Source organism: Anopheles coustani, chromosome 2 (assembly GCF_943734705.1).
Source record: "Anopheles coustani chromosome 2, idAnoCousDA_361_x.2, whole genome shotgun sequence".
Lineage (NCBI taxonomy): Eukaryota > Metazoa > Arthropoda > Insecta > Diptera > Culicidae > Anopheles > Anopheles coustani.
In genome coordinates this window covers 71,135,292-71,153,514 of record NC_071289.1, presented here as the reverse complement: position 1 = coordinate 71,153,514, position 18,223 = coordinate 71,135,292, and the positions used below count along the sequence as shown (strand labels likewise).

Here is an 18,223-nt window from a genome sequence, read left to right as displayed (position 1 = left end):
TTTAATTTAACTCATAACACTAATACCACGTTGTCATTTTGGTGTCTAATACTTGTTCCAGATGGCTTCGCGGCGCACCGGGTCAAACAGAAAAAATAAACCCACCGATTGTTGCAGGATGATTCTTGTTCTGAGCTCGCTTCATTCCTTAACAGCTAGCAGAAAAACTATACAGTCGGTTTTGTACGTTTTATTATGAAAAAGAGAAAAGCGAAACATTCTTATTTACTAGAAACGATTCGCTCCAATACAGTGGTGGCGAAAACTGCGTAAGAAAATGTCGAACCAGCTGAAGGTGCTGATGGAATTCGAAAAGTGCTCGAAGCACGAGCGTTAGCAACTTAAGTTCAGCATACGTTTATTCCATTTACAATCGCTCTATTAACCTCAATTACAAGCTAACTAGGGATGAACAGATGTCAAATAAAGATGAAACTTAAAGAAAGATGCTACACTACACTAACCGGATCCTACAATACCCTTTCCAACGGATGCTGTGGGTAGTAGGGTGGCTGAAGTATTGTATACTTATGTTCGCTTCGCCCTGTATCATGCTTTCGGGCACAGCTTTTACTATGACGATTTGAAATAACGCACACCATGTACTTAATCAAAGAATAATCCTACCTCCAACAGAACAAGCTCAGTAGTGCTCTGCTTTTCGTGCTCTATTCAGGCTTCTTTTCCTCAGGATTGATTTGTTTTTGTTTTGTTCGTTGGTATTTTGATGGTTTGATTTCACACCAGCTTCATTCGTAGGTATATTGTATACTTTCATATATTTTATCGTGTGCTTGTGTAGAGCGAAGTGTATATGAAACGCAAAAACGCAAATGCGAAAACCAGAAACGTTGTATCCTTGGTTTACAAAAGGCGCAAAGTAACCTTTGAAAAAGACAGAATGCTGTCAAACTTCCAGTTTTGCAAAAATGTTTCGCACCTGGAATTGAGTGCGAACGTTAGTTGTTTGCGATTGTTTATAATATTTGTAAAAGATTTCGGCGAACACATTACTTCTCTGATGTTTGTTTACAGTTAAACGCGCATCCAACAACACTGATTGTGATTTCATTAGCATCGGTTCACAAATATTAAAGAGTACATGAAACGAACAAAAAAAAAATGACAACAAACTTAACATTTGCGCGTTTATTTGAACAGCTTAGCTTCCATAAAGCGCAAAGCAACCATTGCAAACGGTAAAATGCTGTCAGTTGGTCAGCCAACTGCCAAAATGTGCGCAAATTTGTTTTTCAGTCGGCGAGCGGATGGAAAATAGTTGTTTGTGGTGATGTAAAATGGTTGTTGATGAGATTTCGGTAAACAGATTACCTCTCTGCTGTGTTTTTTTTATAGTTAAACACTCAAATCAACATTGAATGCGCTTTCATTTAGATCGGCTCACGAATAGTAACGCCCACACGAAACGAAAAAAAATGACAGCAAAACTGTCATTTTCGCGTGTATTTTAAGTCTTTTGCACCTCGTGTAAACTAAGCATTTACGCTTCATGTAAACCTGGCTTTACATAACGCTTATTTTGGGGGTCGGCAAGCTTAAATCACGCATGAAGCTGTGGGTTCAAATATCGAGTCTGGCACCACCGGTGGACCACGGATCTTCGAATAGGTCACAGGAACTCCCCACTGATAGAGGTCAAATTCCACAAGGGATAAACGAAGAAGTAGAAATCGTTTTTGCGAAAACCATCTCAAACGCAGCAGCTATTTGATTATTTGTTTGTTTTCGATTGAAAGAAGATATTAATCAATGGTTGCTGGTAATTGATTTAAAATGATGTTAGGCTGTGCGATTCTTCATGCGCCATATAGAACTGTGGTATCTTCGATTGACATTAATGTGAATCTCACGCATTTACACTATTCTCCAAACAAAGAAGCACTGATTGCTGAGTCGTTTTTAACTTTTTTGACGAGTTTGCGTTTCGTGTAAACATCGCTTTTGTATTTTTACGGTGTTTTTCAAAAATTGTTTGCTTAAATGGAAAACTTACTTACAGCTACATTGATTTACACGGATTTAAATATTAATTCAGGTTCAGTTGTCATTAAAAAAAAACGCATGCAGACGATCTCTGCAAGAAAAACTCCCACACTTAAGACTTCCTAAATCAGACATTGCCGCCACCAGCGCCCGAACCCTTTGAATGATAATTGCCACCGTACGAAGACGACGACTGGTTGCCATACTGATTCCACGAGGACGCGGCAGCGGATGCATCGGCGCTGCCTCCGTTCGGGCCAAGTAAGTTATTCAGATTGGACTATCGGAGAAAAAGAGAAACGAGAAAGAGGGCGAAAATAGGAAAAAGATGAAAGAATGATTGAATGAGCGACGGAATGAGACGCGCATTTGCTGGTTATAAAATGCTATCGCGCAATCCAGAAAGTAATCGTTAAAAAATAGATTAATACGTTCGTACGTAGCTCTCTATAATTTACGTTGAAGTGAACAACACATGCCACAAGCGCACAATTTGTCAAGCCTAGACTCCCTTACGCGACGCGAAAAAGAAAATACCGTTAGTATGCAAGAATCAGGACGCTCCAAGGGAAAAAAAGGAAAGATTATTAATGATTGAATGATATTAATCGAACGTAAAACCACACTACTGCATTACCATTTAGTTTAGATAGAAAAAATAATCTAAATTATGAATTGGACAGGATTGATTTAAATGAAGAAGCACAACGTGATCCTTACCTTCCACTGTCACGGTGGACAAGAAGAAAGTTGGAGTCATGTTGGTCGGGAAGAAGTAACGAACTGTCCGTCTATGCCTATGTGCGAATGCTGACTCTCTTCATGAACAAACGGATCGAACGGAAGTAAGATGACGTTGAAGAGATGAGTAACTGACAATAATGATGGTGATGATGAAGATGACGATCATGGTGAGGTTCCAGATGTTGTTTGGATACTTTTTTTTAACGGGAATCTTTATGGTAGTGGGTGATCCGTCCCGTAGCGTGTTCTTAACTTTTTCTATATTCGCTAGTTTGCATTTGGTTCTATCTCTCGTTTTATGACTGTGTTGCCTTAATCCCTTCGATTGCACATTTGTAGTTAAATTTATGTTTCCTTTCTCTTTCAAATATTTAAGAAAAATAGAATTAGAAAGATTATGTGCTGCACTGTTCTGTGCATCGTCTAAAATCGAACTTGCAGATGCTGTAGTATTTATGATCGTAACACACTCGCTAGTAACATAAGTAACACTTTGTCATTTATCCTTTTACATCCATTCGCGCGAGGAAGAGGAAAAGAGGATTGCGCTCGGGTGATGCGTTCTTCTGCTCAGTCTGTCATTCAGAGTGCGGCCCGTGTGTTACACTATAGCTAGTGGGTCCCCGGAAAGGTAGGGGGACATGCACTTGGCATGCTAACGACTTCCTTCGGTGTCCTCTTTAATGATCCTAAATGTAACAGCGACATAGAATATGGACATTGTATTACACGCGCGGTTAGGCGACTAGCAAGAGGCGACATTTGCGGTGCGTTGATCGTGCTCGTGAGCGGTTTGGGCACACATTTTCGCAGTGTTTATCGAATTGGGGCTTAGATCCGTGAGCAAATATATCAATAAATTACGTTGCGGAATGATAGGCGAAATGTGTAACCAAACGTCAATCGATTCTCAATCGTGCAGAGGGTTTTATGCATATTTTGCGCGTCTTTGCGTCGTTCGATCACTTACCTGCCACCACATGTACCACGAGTCGTCGTTGCCGGACTTTGGATAGTTATTCCACTGTTGTGACTGGCCGCCCTGTGCATTCCACCCCGATCCGTTGTTGTATCCTGCAGGGAAAGGAATGAAAACAATATCGTATAATGGAGGCAACTGTGCTCGCTAAGCTTTATGTCGTTATTGTTTGATAATTATTTATATTGAAAACATAAAAAAAACATTTCAAATAACAATAATTTTACGTGGGAACTAAGTGACAGTACCCAACAAGAAAAACACATCAATGAACAGATAGCTTTGGAGGGATTATTGGAAAATACCGTATTTTATCGAGTATAGTGCGCACTTTTTTTCAAATAAAAGGTTTATGAAATACTATCTGCGCACTATATTCGGAAGTTACCCAAGCAGCAAGTAACCAAAACGAACTCCTCAATACTTTTGTTTTGGCTTAGGTGCGCACTATACTCGTATGCGCACTATACTCGATAAAATACGGTAGATGAAATTCTAATCAAACTTGCGCCATCTATGTGTGAGATACGGAACTTTAAAACGCGTGCGATAGAACGTATCACATACACAACAAATAAAAACACTTATCTGAGTGTTAAAACTAGTTAGCATTGTAACTATTTTTCAGCATATAATCCTAAGCCAATTTTACGTATATAATCAATAAATTTTAAAAATTATGTTATATTATGGAACTCACCTCGACGATCACGTCGACGCGGATCGTAGCGATTGTTAGCATGATCTTGCTGATGATATCCCCGATTGCCGTATCCACGATCGTTATAATATCTGCAAGCGTAGAAAGAAAGGAGAGCAATAAAATGATAAACATAAAACAATAAATCAACCAGTAAATCGTTCTCGATTCCTACCCTCCACTGTTGCGGTTCCACGAGTCGTAACGGTTGACCCCACTTCCTCCACCGTAATTACCGCCACGGTGGTGATGATCGTCCCGCCGCCCGTATCCATTACCACCTCCGCTGCGGTAGTCTCCGCCACGGTGGTGTCCATACTGCTGGTGGGAGCCGTCGTTCGACTTGTGTCCTCCGTAGCGATTATACCCGCCGGGTCCACCACCGTATCGATTCTTTCCATACTGCTGTTGCTGCTGCTGTGCTCCGCCCTGGCCGGGACGATTGTGGTTCCAACGCGACGTGTAGTTGTTGTTCGCGTTGGCGTTGTTGTTATGCTTCTGCCGATTCGACTGATTTGCACGGTTTCGTCGCGGCGGCAACAGCTTACGACCTTCTTCGTTCAGCTTTTTCAACGCCTCCTGCGCCTCTGCCTCCGGCAGCTCGGGGAACAGCAGCTCGGTGTACCAGTTTTGTACGCTTGATGGCACGAAAATGTTAGCTACAAAGATTGTTTGCGCAAGAAACGACAAAGTTATAACTAGTAATACTTTCCGATTGTATTTGCAGACTTACCCTTCATTGTGTTGAGGGTCGTGTCAGGTACTTCCTTCCCATACTTGGCTACCTTCTGCTCATACCGACGTTTGTACTCTTCGACGCTCGGAACTACTGCCACCGCACGGCGCGTCTTGAACCCACCAAATCCTTTCAATCGTCGCTTCTGCTCCGACGCAAAAACGTTCGTCTAAAATGGGATAAAAAAAATGCAATTTTATAACACCATCATAAGACTCATCTGTTCGAACATCTTACCTGATCGATGATAAAATTTCGCCGACGTTTGCAAGCAAGTTCTATCAACCTGGTCATGTTACGGGACAACTGATTGACGATCTTTTCCCACTGGGGCGTATTGGATGGTTCTCTAGGTTTGGCATCAACCTGAAACACAAACCATGCGTTTACGCGTGTTATATTGGTGAGACGTTTCGCTCAACACATACCTTCATGTTTTCCAGTAAACCATCCACACTCAGCAAGGTAAATGCATTAGCTGCATTTTCTTTGAGGTACTGAGTGACCCAATGTGTTTTGCCACTTCCCGGTAGTCCAATCATCATGATAAGCTAAAGTTGAGAATATAGAGTAAGAAACAAAAAAGGCTAAAATGGGTAGGAAACATCTACGCACCTCACAATCCTCCCTAGTCAGCGGGCTTTTCAGCCCTTCCAGGACTAGTTCGCTGTTTGCTTCAACTAAACAGTTTAGGAATTTGTATTCCGAGTCGAAGGGAACACCTTCGGTCACTGCTGGTTCTGTCATGGTGGTGTCTGCTTCCTGGCTCTCTTCTTCCGGCTTGGTTTCTTCGACCTTTTCATCTTCCTTTTTCTCCGTCGCATCTTCCACCTTATCTTCAACCTTGGTCTCTTCTTCTTTGGGGGCAGTCGTGCTGGGCTTTTCTTCTGTTTTCTTTTGTTCTGTGGACACCGGGAAACCTTCCGGAACTGTGCCAAAGTTTACTTTGAATGCAAGGTTCTTTGCATAAATGTGTGGAAACAGAGGCTTGCTGTCCAGGCTTTCCTTTGCGAACTGAAAAGCCTCTCCCTGGCGGACGCGGTTCACCGTAAACTCCATTCGGCACGGAGTTGAATCAAGGTCCAAGTACACGCCCACTACGTCGTTCTTGCCGTAAGCCACACCGTACTGCTCAAAGTTGCCACCGACCACTTTCTTCCCGGAGCTTGCGTAAGCGTATGAAAGATCAGACTCGCCGAGCTGCAATGCCCGCTCGACCGACGTCGACCATCCTATTCGGATCTCTGGGGTCGGAGTTTCGCCTTCCGGAATCAGCGGAGATCGAGTAGACGGTTGCAGTTCATCCCCTACCGATACTTCGTATAGCACTTTTCCACCGAGCACACCACGGGTTGCGCGAACTCCCGCCCATACCAATCCGAATATACCATCCGAAAGCGGTTTTGCGGACAGCAAATCCTTTTCGTCAATGGCAAGGTTCAGATCCGAATCATCTGTAAAGAAAATAAGCAGAATAGAATTCTCGTAACAGGTCTCGTAACATGTTGCTCACACGTAACCATGCCTACTTACACCAGCTCAAGGTAAATAGATTGCCGGCTTCCGGTGCCAACTGTGGTTCACTTTCTTCCGAAACAAACTCAACCATCGTATTTTGTGCCTGCTGTCCCGAAGGCTGCTTCTTTTCAGTCGTGTTGGACGATTCAACCTTCGCCTTTTCCTCCACAGTGGTTGGTGGGGTAGCTTTATTGTCAGCTTCACTTTCTACCTCCGGTTTGGGTTCTTCTTCGGTCTTGGCCGTACCTGCGTCATTGTTCGTTTCCAAATCCTGGCTAGCTGAAGCAGCTTCCTCCACGGGTGCAGCACTTTCGGCCAAATCTGTTTGTTGTGTATCTGGTTTTTCCTCAAAACTCGCATTATTTGGCTCGCTTCCCAATAGTTCCGATTCGGCGAGTGAATCGTTATCGTCAATATCCATAACCGGTCCATCGAGAAGATCAGACTGCTCTTCTTCCAACAGCGGGTCAAGTTCGGTTAAGGTTTTGGGTGGATGAGCGTCTTCCACAGGAGCAGCAACAGATGCATTCTCCTCGACGGGAACAGTCGGAGTAACCTCGGGTGTTACCTCAGCGGCCGTCAGCCGTTCCTCCGTCAAGACTGCTGCAGGCGGCTCCGGTTCCTCCTGTACCGATGCTAGGCACGGAACCTCACTCGTTAGCCGTTGCGGGGACGGGGATTTCGTCATTGAACGCGATCGACCCCGTTTACGCGCGCTACCCATTAACGATGCGTGTGGATTTTCCCCAGAATTGTTCGTGGGAGACGGCGACCGTGTCATCGATCGTCTAGTACTGCGACGTCGAACTGGAGTGTCCACTCTCTTGGCTAAAAAAGAAGTGATAAGATAAAACCAACATTAACTATTGGCAAACTTTCTATTGGATAAGGAAAATGAGAGTTTTCGAAAAGAAAATTTCGCTTAACCTTCATGCAACAATGAGTGTAGGTTCGTGCATAACATACTACAAAACAATCATTGAGTTCATTGCTCCAGCAAAAGCGTTGTTTACAACTTGTCCAACTTCGCTTCTTGGCGCGACGAAATTCGTACACGCTTGTTATCGTTGGTTGCCAACAAACATGCACACACTTTCATATCAACCGGTTCGATGACCGTCCGCGGGTCCTCAAATCGGTTAAAACCGTTTTGGTCTTCGAGGCACGCACACACGCACGAAGCATGGGACGCGCAAGCGGGAATCGTACCTACTTTTCAGGCGCTTTCTCTCTCTCTTTCTACCCTTCTTTCTACCAACTTTTTCCCTTCACAAACAAAATGGCGCGCTCTTCGCGGAACTCGTCGATTACACACCATAAAAACTACAAATTGCACCGCAATACTTGGTTTTATCGATGCACAAACGAATAAACTGATATGAATTCCACTCACTTGGCATTGAAAGATCCTCAATAGCCTGGTCTTGAGGTTGTGCCTGTAACTCAGTAGCCATTGCATTTTGCTGTTGCTGCTGCTGCTGCTGCTGCTGTTGCTGTTGGAGTAGTAAAAGCTGTTCCTGCTGCTGTTGGAAAAGCAGCTGCTGCTGCTGTTGTTGCAATTGTAGTTGCTGTTGAGCTTGCAACTGCTGTTGCTGTTGAAGCAAATATTGCTGTTGCACCTGAAGATGATGTTGATCACCCACTAGGGCGAGGTTGGAGGCGGCGTTGCTTTCGCGTTCTATTGCCTCCTTCAACCGATCGACTAGAACAGCCTTGACACCTTTCGTGTCGAGGTTTCTCGCCGCCAGCTCCGCCTTAAGCTCAGCCACCTTAAGTTTGGATATATCCATTGTTTTTTAGCAACGCACAATTGCTGGCTTGCTATTTTGAAGACACTGCCGAAAACCACCGCGCTGAAAACTGCCTGTAACTGTGTCACCAACACGCGACGCACTGAAAACTGACAACTAATCTCGATATTTCATCGAAAGCTAGCTGCACTTAAGGTATCTACAATGTAAGGTGTATTTTATTCACCTTGAGGTGGACAGAAATCAAAGATCGTCGAATCGTGCGAAACAAGTTTGAAAAAAACCATCTACCATGCGATATAAACGGAGTTGGACAGACTGTCAAAAGCATTGTCACACAAACCGACCAATCTTCGCGTGTTTCTCAACGTTCGCTGCGGAATTGTGTTACGTGCTACCGAGGAAGGCCGACGTAAATAATAGTGAATAATGGCTGATGCAATTCCGTGCGAAGAAAAGTTATCGAAAAAGTAAGGCTTTTACCAATCCGCCCAAGCGGCCTGCTCTACGAATTGCCCATCTTGGGGACGGTGTTGTGACTTCTGACACGGCGACCGGCGAATGGTGTATTTTGGTTGCGTGTCATGTGCTTTTCATGTGGACTGTGGCAGATTTGTATAAATAATAGTTCTATGCCAAAGTAATGATGTTGGCGCTCCGTACGATACAAAGAATTTCATGTATACACGCCCTAGTGCCATTTTCACCCCGGTCGCCAGTGTTTCGAACCGTATTCGCCACGTCTGACTCTGTAAGATGGAAATCGAAGCGGCAAAAAATGTATTGGTCATCTTCTCGATTGCTAGTTCTTAGAAACTACCCTTTGAATTGCGTAGTAAAGATGATACAATCGACACGTGTTTGCTTGTCTGTTTCAGTGAATTGAAGAGGCGTTTGAAGGCGGAGGCGAAGGAAAAGGAAAAACAGGAGAAGAAGGCACAACAGCCACCGCAGCCGGCCGATGCTTCCCGTAAGAAGGTTCCTGCCAAGGAAGATGAGGAGGAAATTTCTCCAAACGAGTACTTCAAGCTGCGGAGCGGTGCCGTGGCAGAGTTGAAGAAAGTGCCTGGATCGCATCCGTATCCGCACAAGTTCAACGTGACGATGTCGATTGGAGATTTCATTGAAAAGTACAACAACCTAAAGGAAGGCGAAACGTTGGCCGATGTGAACGTGAGCGTGGCGGGACGTGTACATGCGATTCGCGAATCCGGCGTCAAGCTTATATTCTTTGATCTGCGCGGCGAAGGCTTGAAGCTGCAGGTGATGGCAAATGCCAAGATGTACGAAAGCGAGCAGCTGTTTTTCGAAGATATGGCCAAGCTACGACGAGGCGATATTATCGGTGTTGCTGGTGTGCCCGGAAAGACGCAGAAAGGTGAACTGTCGGTAATGCCGAAACGGATTACCCTGCTGGCGCCTTGCTTGCATATGTTGCCGCACTTGCATTACGGGTTGAAGGACAAGGAGACCCGGTTCCGCCAGCGGTACCTCGATCTGATGTTAAACAACAATGTGAGAAGCATCTTCATAACTCGCGCAAAGATTATTAGCTACGTGCGACGGTTTTTCGATCAGCTCGGGTTCCTCGAGGTAGAAACGCCTATGATGAACATGATAGCGGGTGGTGCTACCGCTAAACCGTTTGTGACGCATCACAACGATTTGAATATGGATTTGTTTTTGCGCATTGCGCCGGAGCTGTATCTTAAGATGCTAACGGTAGGTGGGCTCGATCGCGTCTACGAGATTGGTCGTCAGTTCCGCAACGAGGGAATTGATCTGACGCACAACCCGGAGTTTACAACGTGCGAGTTCTATATGGCGTACGCGGATTACAATGACATTATTGACATCACTCAAAAGCTGCTCTCGGGCATGGTGTACGCGATCCACGGTTCGTACAAGATCAAGTACCATCCGGATGGTCCCGAGGGCAAGGAGTTTGAAATCGACTTTACGCCACCGTTCAAACGTGTCTCTATGATCAGCTCTCTGGAGGAAATTTTGAAGGTAAAATTCCCGGCGGCAGATAAGTTGCATACCCCTGAAGCTGCCAAGTTCTTGGATGCCCTGTGTGTGAAGCACGAGGTTGATTGCTCGCCACCGCGCACAGCGGCCCGTTTGCTCGATAAACTGGTCGGAGAGTTCCTGGAGGAAAACTGCATTAACCCGACATTCATTTGCGATCATCCGCAAATCATGAGCCCGCTGGCAAAGTATCATCGCAGCCTGACGGGACTTACCGAGCGTTTCGAGTTATTCGTCATGAAAAAGGAGGTTTGCAATGCGTACACCGAGTTGAACGATCCGGCCGTGCAGCGTGAGCGGTTCGAGCAGCAGGCGGCCGACAAAGCAGCCGGAGATGACGAGGCGCAGCTAGTGGATGAAAATTTCTGTACCGCGCTTGAGTACGGGCTTCCACCTACCGGCGGCTGGGGTATGGGCATCGATCGCTTAACGATGTTCCTTACGGATTCGAACAACATCAAGGAAGTACTGTTGTTCCCGGCCATGAAGCCGGACGATCCCAACCGAAATCGTCAAAATCCAGAGCAGGCTGCTGCTGCAGGCGATGAAGGAAATGCAAATTAAAAGAACGTGCTGTTGTCGCTTTTTTCACTCATTTCAATATATTCAGCCGATTTGCTTCAATAGCCGTACCATCCAAACAGTGCAGTTGTGTCTGATTTTCGACAGGACGATCGCATTTATATTTTCGCGTGTTTATGAAATCGAATACTTACTTATTTGGTAATTAAATTATTCAAACAATAGTTTTGCGTTACCATTGTATCATTCAATTGAAGTTGAATAAACACAATGATGGGCTACAATTTTTGACTACAATATGTTAATGAATGCATCGCTGTATAATAATCATTTAACGTTTGTGAACCGTTCAGATTTTTATTCTATATGGATACAAATGATTCGAATACATCAGATACATATTCTTCATGTTATGTTAGATACGGTCCTCGTTACCCAAAGTAACGTGGCGTAAATATTTCTTTTTCAGTGTTTGCAAAATGGATCAAATATTACAGAAATTCATTATCATTCTCGAGCATTATTGCTAATCAGAAATAAATTCAAATTTGAAGCGTTTGAATCAAGATTACTTAAGTGAAGCTAACCTGGTGTAAGCACAGCTTCATTGAACAACCTTATGCAACCTGAATCGACTGATGTCACTTTGACACTTAGAGACATTTTAAAATCGTGTAGAAAAAGAAGCGTGTAATTACGTAGTTGTGTGTGCATAGCTTTTATTTTTGGGTTGTACAGCTTTTAAGATAAATTTTTATTATCTGTGATAGTGTAATAGTATATTACAAGAAGAAGGCTCGATGCAGCAGCCAAATAACGTACAATCCATACCCACCGCAAAGGAAGCATCAGCAGCTACTCCAGCAACAATGGGACAGCCATCGAAAATATTTATCAATCCCAAGTTTGCAAAAGCGCATATTAATCCCATGTTTCTGGCCTCACATGGGACGCTTATGCGTGTGGATGCTGATCATCAAGTACAAAATCCGCCACAACAGGCGGCGATACATGTTAATCCTGCCTTTCTGCAGAAGCTACGGACTCAACAGGTAACAACAGCTGCTACAGTCACATCTGCGGCACCTCCGGCAATGGTTACATCAGCCAACTCATACCGAATTGCGGACCAAACTTCCGAGCCCGTGAGGAAACCTCCGCCGTTCTCTGGGTCGGTAAATCCCATCATCAAAAATACTCGAAGAAAACTTATTCGAGCAACAACTGCCAGCGGTGTGAAGGTTACTGCGATGCACAATCCAAACGATGCCAAACGAACCGTGATTGGCACGGCAAATAGCCAGCTTGCGCCGTTAGTAAAAATTGGGAAGAATAAACTCATTCGTAGCAGTGTCCCTTCAACCATCGGAATGGAGAATGTGAAGCCGAAGGTGCTACCGGAAAGGAAAAGTCTTCGTATCGATCGGAGGATCCCGTCAAGGTCACCCATGGAGAAACCTTCTTTCGTGAAGCGCTACGCCCTGTCGAGAATAAATGGCATCAATCCGATGAAGGTGGTTATTGCTGATCGAAAGTTGTTGAAATTGTATGTATTATCATCTACCGTTTTTCGCAAACCGTTATGTATGTGGTAACAAATGTTGATTTCCAATCTTACAGAAAGCGCAACAGCATGCCAGTAAAAAAAGTAGAAAAAGCTATTGCTAACAAAAGCACCGTCGCTTATGCGTCCAAAAACAAGCGACTAGTATTGGTCAATATCAACGGGGTGTTGTATCGGTCTTCTAACAACAAGCTACAGAAATCTCTCCCAGCCGTGAGCCAACCGGCGACTGCTTCTTCGTACAATCATCCGGCCAAAACCAAAGAACACTTCCTCATCATCCGTGGTACACGCTTCGCACTGGATCGGACGGGAATGAAATTACGGACCATTCGCGATGCCGCAGCGGCCCTGCATGCCCCGGAACCGCGCATGAATCGTATCGACATCGGCGGGCTAACGTACAAAGCACGCAAGGATGGAACGTTCATTCGGACTGACAATCATAAAACACGAACCCATCTCAGTACAGCCAAACAGCGAAGCATTCAGGTGCTGGCGAGCAAGTTAAAGAAGTGCAACGAACCGTGCCATATTTATCGTCGCCTGGGGAAATGCTTAGCGCACAATCGTGGCAAGTGTCCCAAGTTGCACGATCCCAAACACGTGAGCATCTGCCAGAAGTTTTTGCGCGGAGAATGCATCCTGGATGGGTGCCTTTTGTCGCACAATGTTTCCCTGGAAAAGATGCCCGTTTGTACGTTTTTCCTCGAGGGTCGCTGCATGCGTGATGTATGTCCGTACCTGCACAAAAAAGTGAGCGAGAAGGAGCGTATATGCGATGCTTTTTTGAATGGGTTTTGTGCATTGGCGGACAAGGTAATGGGTTTCATTGAAAATCTTCATAAAGTACATCTATTTCAGGCAGTTAACTAATTTTTTCTCTTATCCCGTTCGCTATTTCAACGAACGATTTTTTCGTTGTCAGTGTCCGAATCGACACATATTCCAATGTCCCGAGTTTGAGCGTAATGGAAAATGCGATCGCATAAAATGTCCCTACCCACACGGTCGGAAAGAGATGAAAAAGAAACCCGTAGCTGGGTCCAGCTCACCAGTAGCTGTGGAAACAACGGCGCATCCGGAGACCGTCACACTACCCGCATTGCCTGTGCGGTATTACCAGGACGATGGGACTTCGAGAACGTCGTCAAAGGTAAACCAGCCAGAAAAATCGGGTGAGTTGAGTGCTAGTGAAAGAATGCAGTTGAAGCGAATGCTTGGTGAAGTGGAAAAAATGAAACAACGACACGCTCACGAAGAAGTGGACCAGGTGCAGCTTGGAAGCGGAATCCAGGACGATGAGAAAAGCGTAAGTATAGAAGGTGAGCCAGATGATGATGGTGGCGATCGGAAAACAGGATGCGGTTGGCAAGCGGATGATGCAGTACCGGAGGATGAAAATGCCGGAGGCAGCGATGAGGAAGAAGATACACGGCCTCCAGTGTTGCGCCGCAAAGCACTCGGTACTCTGCCGTCGTTTATTCCTATCTGATCGCTGCCTCTGTATGTCGGGTCGTCGCATCGTTTGAAGATCGTTTGAAATTGAATGAAAAAATAATGAAAAGAGAAAAATAGCATATTGACGATGTTTAAAGAGTTTTTAGATAATAAAATAAACTGAGTTATACACTACTTGTGGCGAATTACATTTTCCTTGAAATTGTCTGCATCTGAAACATAAAAAGCTTAGCTACATCAACACCATCTTGAAACTTTAATTTGCCTCATCTTGGGTTGGTTAATATTAGAATCAACTAATTAAATGTATTAATTCACCTTTTAACCTAATAGAAAACTTATTGCACAGAATAGCTACACCGGAATGAAAAAATATTCATGCAGGATTGTATTTTTTTAAACGGTTTGTTTACAAAACTACTACACGTTGACGTTTGTCTCTTGACATTAGCCAATATGATGTAAACATTGGACGGCCTGTCGTGGTTCTTCCGTATCATCAGTCGATCAGATGCGTGTGGTCCAATAAGTGGAAAGAATATGATGTAATATAGACAAATCGCGAGTGTTTCAGTTCTTTTCCTTTCCGTGTAACCATGTCGCTGACATTGTTACGAACGCTGTGTCGTCACCAACCGCTGCTACAGCAGCGTCAGCCCGTGTCCTTCGTGAGCAGTTGCGCCGGGTTTGCGATACGATTCCAAAGTACCGGCTCCGGTGGGGGCACCTCGAAAGACGGAAGGTAAAGGTGTTAATTTTGAAAAGCCCGATTCGCTGCTGCTGCTAATGTTATCTATTTTTTTCGGCCTAGCAACGACAAACAGTCCACGAAGGAACGACTGGCGGTGAAATACAGTCGGGAAAATGTCAAGCGTAACGTACAGGGCTACGTCTTTTCACGGTTCTTCGACTACGTTAAGAACTATGATAAAGTGCTGGAGAAAAAGTTTCCCTCGGCGATGCACGTGTACCGCGTGTTTCTGGTCGGGGTGCGAGATTTCTTCAACGACATGAAAAAGCTAGTCAAGATCACCAAAATCGTCTACTCGCACGACAACGATCTTCGGTGCCTGACCCGGAAGGAAATCGAGCTGTACTACCAGATGCCACGGGACATGAAGAAAGTGGCACCGGTATTGCTCATATCGGCACTTCCTTTCGCAAACTATGTGATATTTCCTCTAGCGTAAGTATAATGATGCCCTGCCTATGTTGGCGAATTGGGAAAGTAATTTATCGATTTTGCTGTTGTAGCTATATGTATCCTCGCGTACTACTGACGTCACACTTCTGGTCGATTCAGCAGAAGGTCGAATTCGTTCAAATCGATTTACGAAACCGATTGGTATACAATAGACGCGTGTTTCGTTGCATGCAGTCGAAACTGGACGCACTGAAGAAAAATGATGATCCGTCGTACAAAAAGTTTAGGTACATCCTGGGTTTGCTCGGAAGCGGTCTTCACCCGACGGCCGAAGAAATACTGGACATTAAAGAAGTCTTCCAGCGACCACCATTTCATCTGAACAGTTTGGCCTCATCGCATCTGGTGGGTGAACACTTTGTTGATTACACTTGTTCGGTTTATCGCTAATATACCGGTTTTTCATCCCAATAGAAATATCTATGTCGGTTGCACGATGTTCGAGCGGGCATTTTACGACGGTTCCGTTTGAGCGAGCGTGCTTACATCGTGCATCACATGGACATGGCCATCAAGCGGGAGGGAGGAGTGCACAATATGCCGATAGAATCGCTTAAGCACGCCTGCTTCCTGAGGGGCCTGAATGCGACCAATCTGAGTGCTGAAAGTATGATAGAATGGTTACAGGAGTGGGTGAAAGTGTCGCTGGTCGTGAACGAGGACTCCATCAGTTTGCTGCTACATTTACCGATTTTGCTAACTTATAATCACCCCAACAATTGGATCTTGATCCACTGAGCGTTTCGAAGTATTCGATGAAATGTTTTGATGGCTTACTCGAAAGTTTAAAATCAGGCTCGAAAGCGAAAGCAGCTGTTCTAAGTTCTAATAACAAGAGCCAAATGATGTACCAAACCTTGATATCCTTGATACCTTGATAAAATATCAAAGATTTATAAAATTTACAGTGTGTTCACTATTTCCGTAGATAGGTACAGCTAGTGAGAAGGGTTTAAAACACATTTTACCACTTTTATTCGCCCGATGATTAAACGTCAATGAATACGACACACTGAACATGTAACAATTATCATATTTATCTACGGAAATATTTCACTCGCTGTGGGTGTATAAATCGTTTCTGATGGAACTGCCTCAAAAACCATACCTGTTAACATCTCCTTTGCTTCAAATAAGACTATTGTTAACGTGTTTTCATGACCTCTAGAAATGGTGTTTCGTTACACAAGGCAGCGGATATTTCCAATATATTAATGATCCAACTTATAATACTTTTCCAAATACACATATCCATGGTATGGATAGATTGCCGATATGCGCTAGGAACCTTTTTAATGCGATAAGCAGAATCCGAAAGAAAATTTAACGATGTCCAGATTTTTTTATAGATAGATAGATGATCCCACTGTGCAGATTGTAGGTAGATGTTGAGAGATGATGATGGGATACGCGGGAAAAATCTTGCCATCTCAAAAGAGGGGGCTGGGAAAGGAAGTGCCCATAACTTAGTACGAAAAGCGTTTACTATGAGAAAGAGAAAACTTTGCATGCGTGTGCGTTAGCGTGGTATGAAGAGTCCTTTCCAAATGCCATATGCGTGTGTAGTGGGAATCGTAGTAAATCTCCTAGACAATTAATCTCTAAAACAAAAACAGTTCGCTGGGATGCAGTAGTTTATTTGAACCCAGTAGTGAACCAAAGTTAAGTTTAAAGTATATTAGAATCCTTATAGGATAGAATTATAATGAAACACAACTTATTTAATTTTTAACTTATAAATGGACAAATTTCGAAGCATATCGCTTATCCTATTGGCGCTAAGAACCGTGACCAAGCTGTCATTTCTCCGCAGCAGGCATCGCTTTCTCGATGCTCTTGCGCTATCTCTCACCAGGATGAACTTTTCATTCGAGATTTTCCCAGAGCGGCAAACGAAAGGATGCGCCCCTTGCAATCCACTAGATACCCGTGATAGTACAACCAGCTTTCTGCACGCAACGAGTGGCCGTTCGGGCTCTGTTGTTTGCGAGATTAAACTCCACACCAAACGTTTCCCGTGGAGAACGAAAGGCGCGCGCGAGCGGAGGAGACTGAGAGAGAGCGAGCGAAACCCAATCGCGCCAACATCCCGTGACACATCCCGTTTGGGATATCTATTGCTCGCACGTTGCGGGTTTTTCGTGGAAAACTCGCGAGTCTCGCGGCCCTAGGTCTCGGGGCTCAGTCGCAATCGAGTGTTTGTGTCGCACGGAGTTCGTTGCGGTGAATCGTGGTGCGCGCACGTGGAACGTTTCGGGTACGCGGTTTGGTTTTTGCCAGGAGCTGCAGGCAAAAAAGTGTCAGTGGAAAAGCGGAGTTGACTGGGGAACGGGTTTGACCAGCCGTTGGTGATTGTTGCATCTACCTCCAGCTCCTATCCTTCCAGCTAGACGATACTAAGAGATGTTGTAGCGGAAAAGGACCGAATCAGCTCCAAATGTGACTTGGAAGAGGAAAAGCTTACCCATCCCTGGTCAATGTCTTTACCCTCCGCTGCGCCCGTGAGTGAGTGCAGATGTACGCGATGTGGAATCAAGTGTGAGGTGGAGCATCTCCGTACGGTAGGCTTTTTCTTCCTTCTCCCTCGCTGAAGGTACAACTAGAAATAGGCACGCGCCCGTTCTTTTCCCGCCCGAAATAGGCCCGCCATTATCATGTACCCCTGTCGCGCGCCTACAAACACGTCCTGGCTTGTGAATAACACCTGGGAAACACCGCGAGAAGGACCATTCAGTCTGCGGTATGGGGGGGGATTGTTTCTAACACTGAAAAGGCACACCTGGGAAGTGGATACCGCAATTGGCACGCATCGATGGAGAGCACCGTGTTGTTGGTGACCAACAAAAGTGATTTTAATCCCACCACGAAAGCGATTCCAAATCGGCGCTCAATGAACTAGGAAATTGCCCACTCCGACGGCATCCAGGGGACGCTGAAACACTCACACACACACACACACACACATAAACACACGAAACACTTTCATGCGCCCAGCTGATGGGATGTAGA

The 18,223-nt window shown here is 44.8% G+C and overlaps 4 protein-coding genes across 7 annotated transcripts; 3 read left to right on the top strand and 1 right to left on the bottom strand.

Annotated features, from left to right (window-relative positions):
* Nucleotides 1-1,400: 1,400 nt before the first annotated feature.
* Nucleotides 1,401-8,556, bottom strand: LOC131263338 (heterogeneous nuclear ribonucleoprotein U-like protein 1). 2 transcript variants are annotated; one of them, XM_058265523.1, is made up of 10 exons: nucleotides 8,075-8,554; nucleotides 6,697-7,509; nucleotides 5,779-6,617; nucleotides 5,592-5,714; nucleotides 5,401-5,529; nucleotides 5,161-5,332; nucleotides 4,603-5,086; nucleotides 4,428-4,519; nucleotides 3,719-3,822; nucleotides 1,401-2,284 (listed from the first exon to the last, which is right to left on the bottom strand). In XM_058265523.1, exons 1-10 carry the CDS (start codon nucleotides 8,469-8,471, stop codon nucleotides 2,132-2,134), a joined length of 3,306 nt encoding a protein of 1,101 aa, XP_058121506.1. In that variant the 5' UTR covers nucleotides 8,472-8,554; the 3' UTR covers nucleotides 1,401-2,131. The 2 variants fall into 2 exon arrangements, with proteins under 2 accessions (XP_058121506.1, XP_058121507.1); XM_058265524.1 differs by lacking the exon at nucleotides 1,401-2,284 and adding an exon at nucleotides 2,762-3,437 and having other exon boundaries at nucleotides 8,075-8,556.
* A 258-nt stretch (nucleotides 8,557-8,814) lies between these two features.
* On the top strand, nucleotides 8,815-11,269 carry LOC131262075 (lysine--tRNA ligase-like). 3 transcript variants are annotated; one of them, XM_058263995.1, is made up of 2 exons: nucleotides 8,815-8,902; nucleotides 9,311-11,269. In XM_058263995.1, the coding sequence occupies exons 1-2, from the start codon at nucleotides 8,862-8,864 to the stop codon at nucleotides 11,025-11,027; spliced, it is 1,758 nt and encodes a 585-aa protein (XP_058119978.1). In that variant the 5' UTR covers nucleotides 8,815-8,861; the 3' UTR covers nucleotides 11,028-11,269. The 3 variants fall into 3 exon arrangements, with proteins under 3 accessions (XP_058119978.1, XP_058119977.1, XP_058119975.1); XM_058263994.1 differs by lacking the exon at nucleotides 8,815-8,902 and adding an exon at nucleotides 8,985-9,203; XM_058263992.1 differs by lacking the exon at nucleotides 8,815-8,902 and adding an exon at nucleotides 8,985-9,212.
* Nucleotides 11,270-11,668: 399 nt separating this feature from the next.
* Nucleotides 11,669-14,182, top strand: LOC131262369 (zinc finger CCCH domain-containing protein 3). The gene is made up of 3 exons (XM_058264360.1): nucleotides 11,669-12,531; nucleotides 12,606-13,368; nucleotides 13,478-14,182. The coding sequence occupies exons 1-3, from the start codon at nucleotides 11,786-11,788 to the stop codon at nucleotides 14,042-14,044; spliced, it is 2,076 nt and encodes a 691-aa protein (XP_058120343.1). The 5' UTR covers nucleotides 11,669-11,785; the 3' UTR covers nucleotides 14,045-14,182.
* Nucleotides 14,183-14,498: 316 nt separating this feature from the next.
* Nucleotides 14,499-16,490, top strand: LOC131262960 (LETM1 domain-containing protein 1). The gene is made up of 4 exons (XM_058265066.1): nucleotides 14,499-14,752; nucleotides 14,822-15,196; nucleotides 15,265-15,559; nucleotides 15,629-16,490. The coding sequence occupies exons 1-4, from the start codon at nucleotides 14,607-14,609 to the stop codon at nucleotides 15,950-15,952; spliced, it is 1,140 nt and encodes a 379-aa protein (XP_058121049.1). The 5' UTR covers nucleotides 14,499-14,606; the 3' UTR covers nucleotides 15,953-16,490.
* Nucleotides 16,491-18,223: the final 1,733 nt, after the last annotated feature.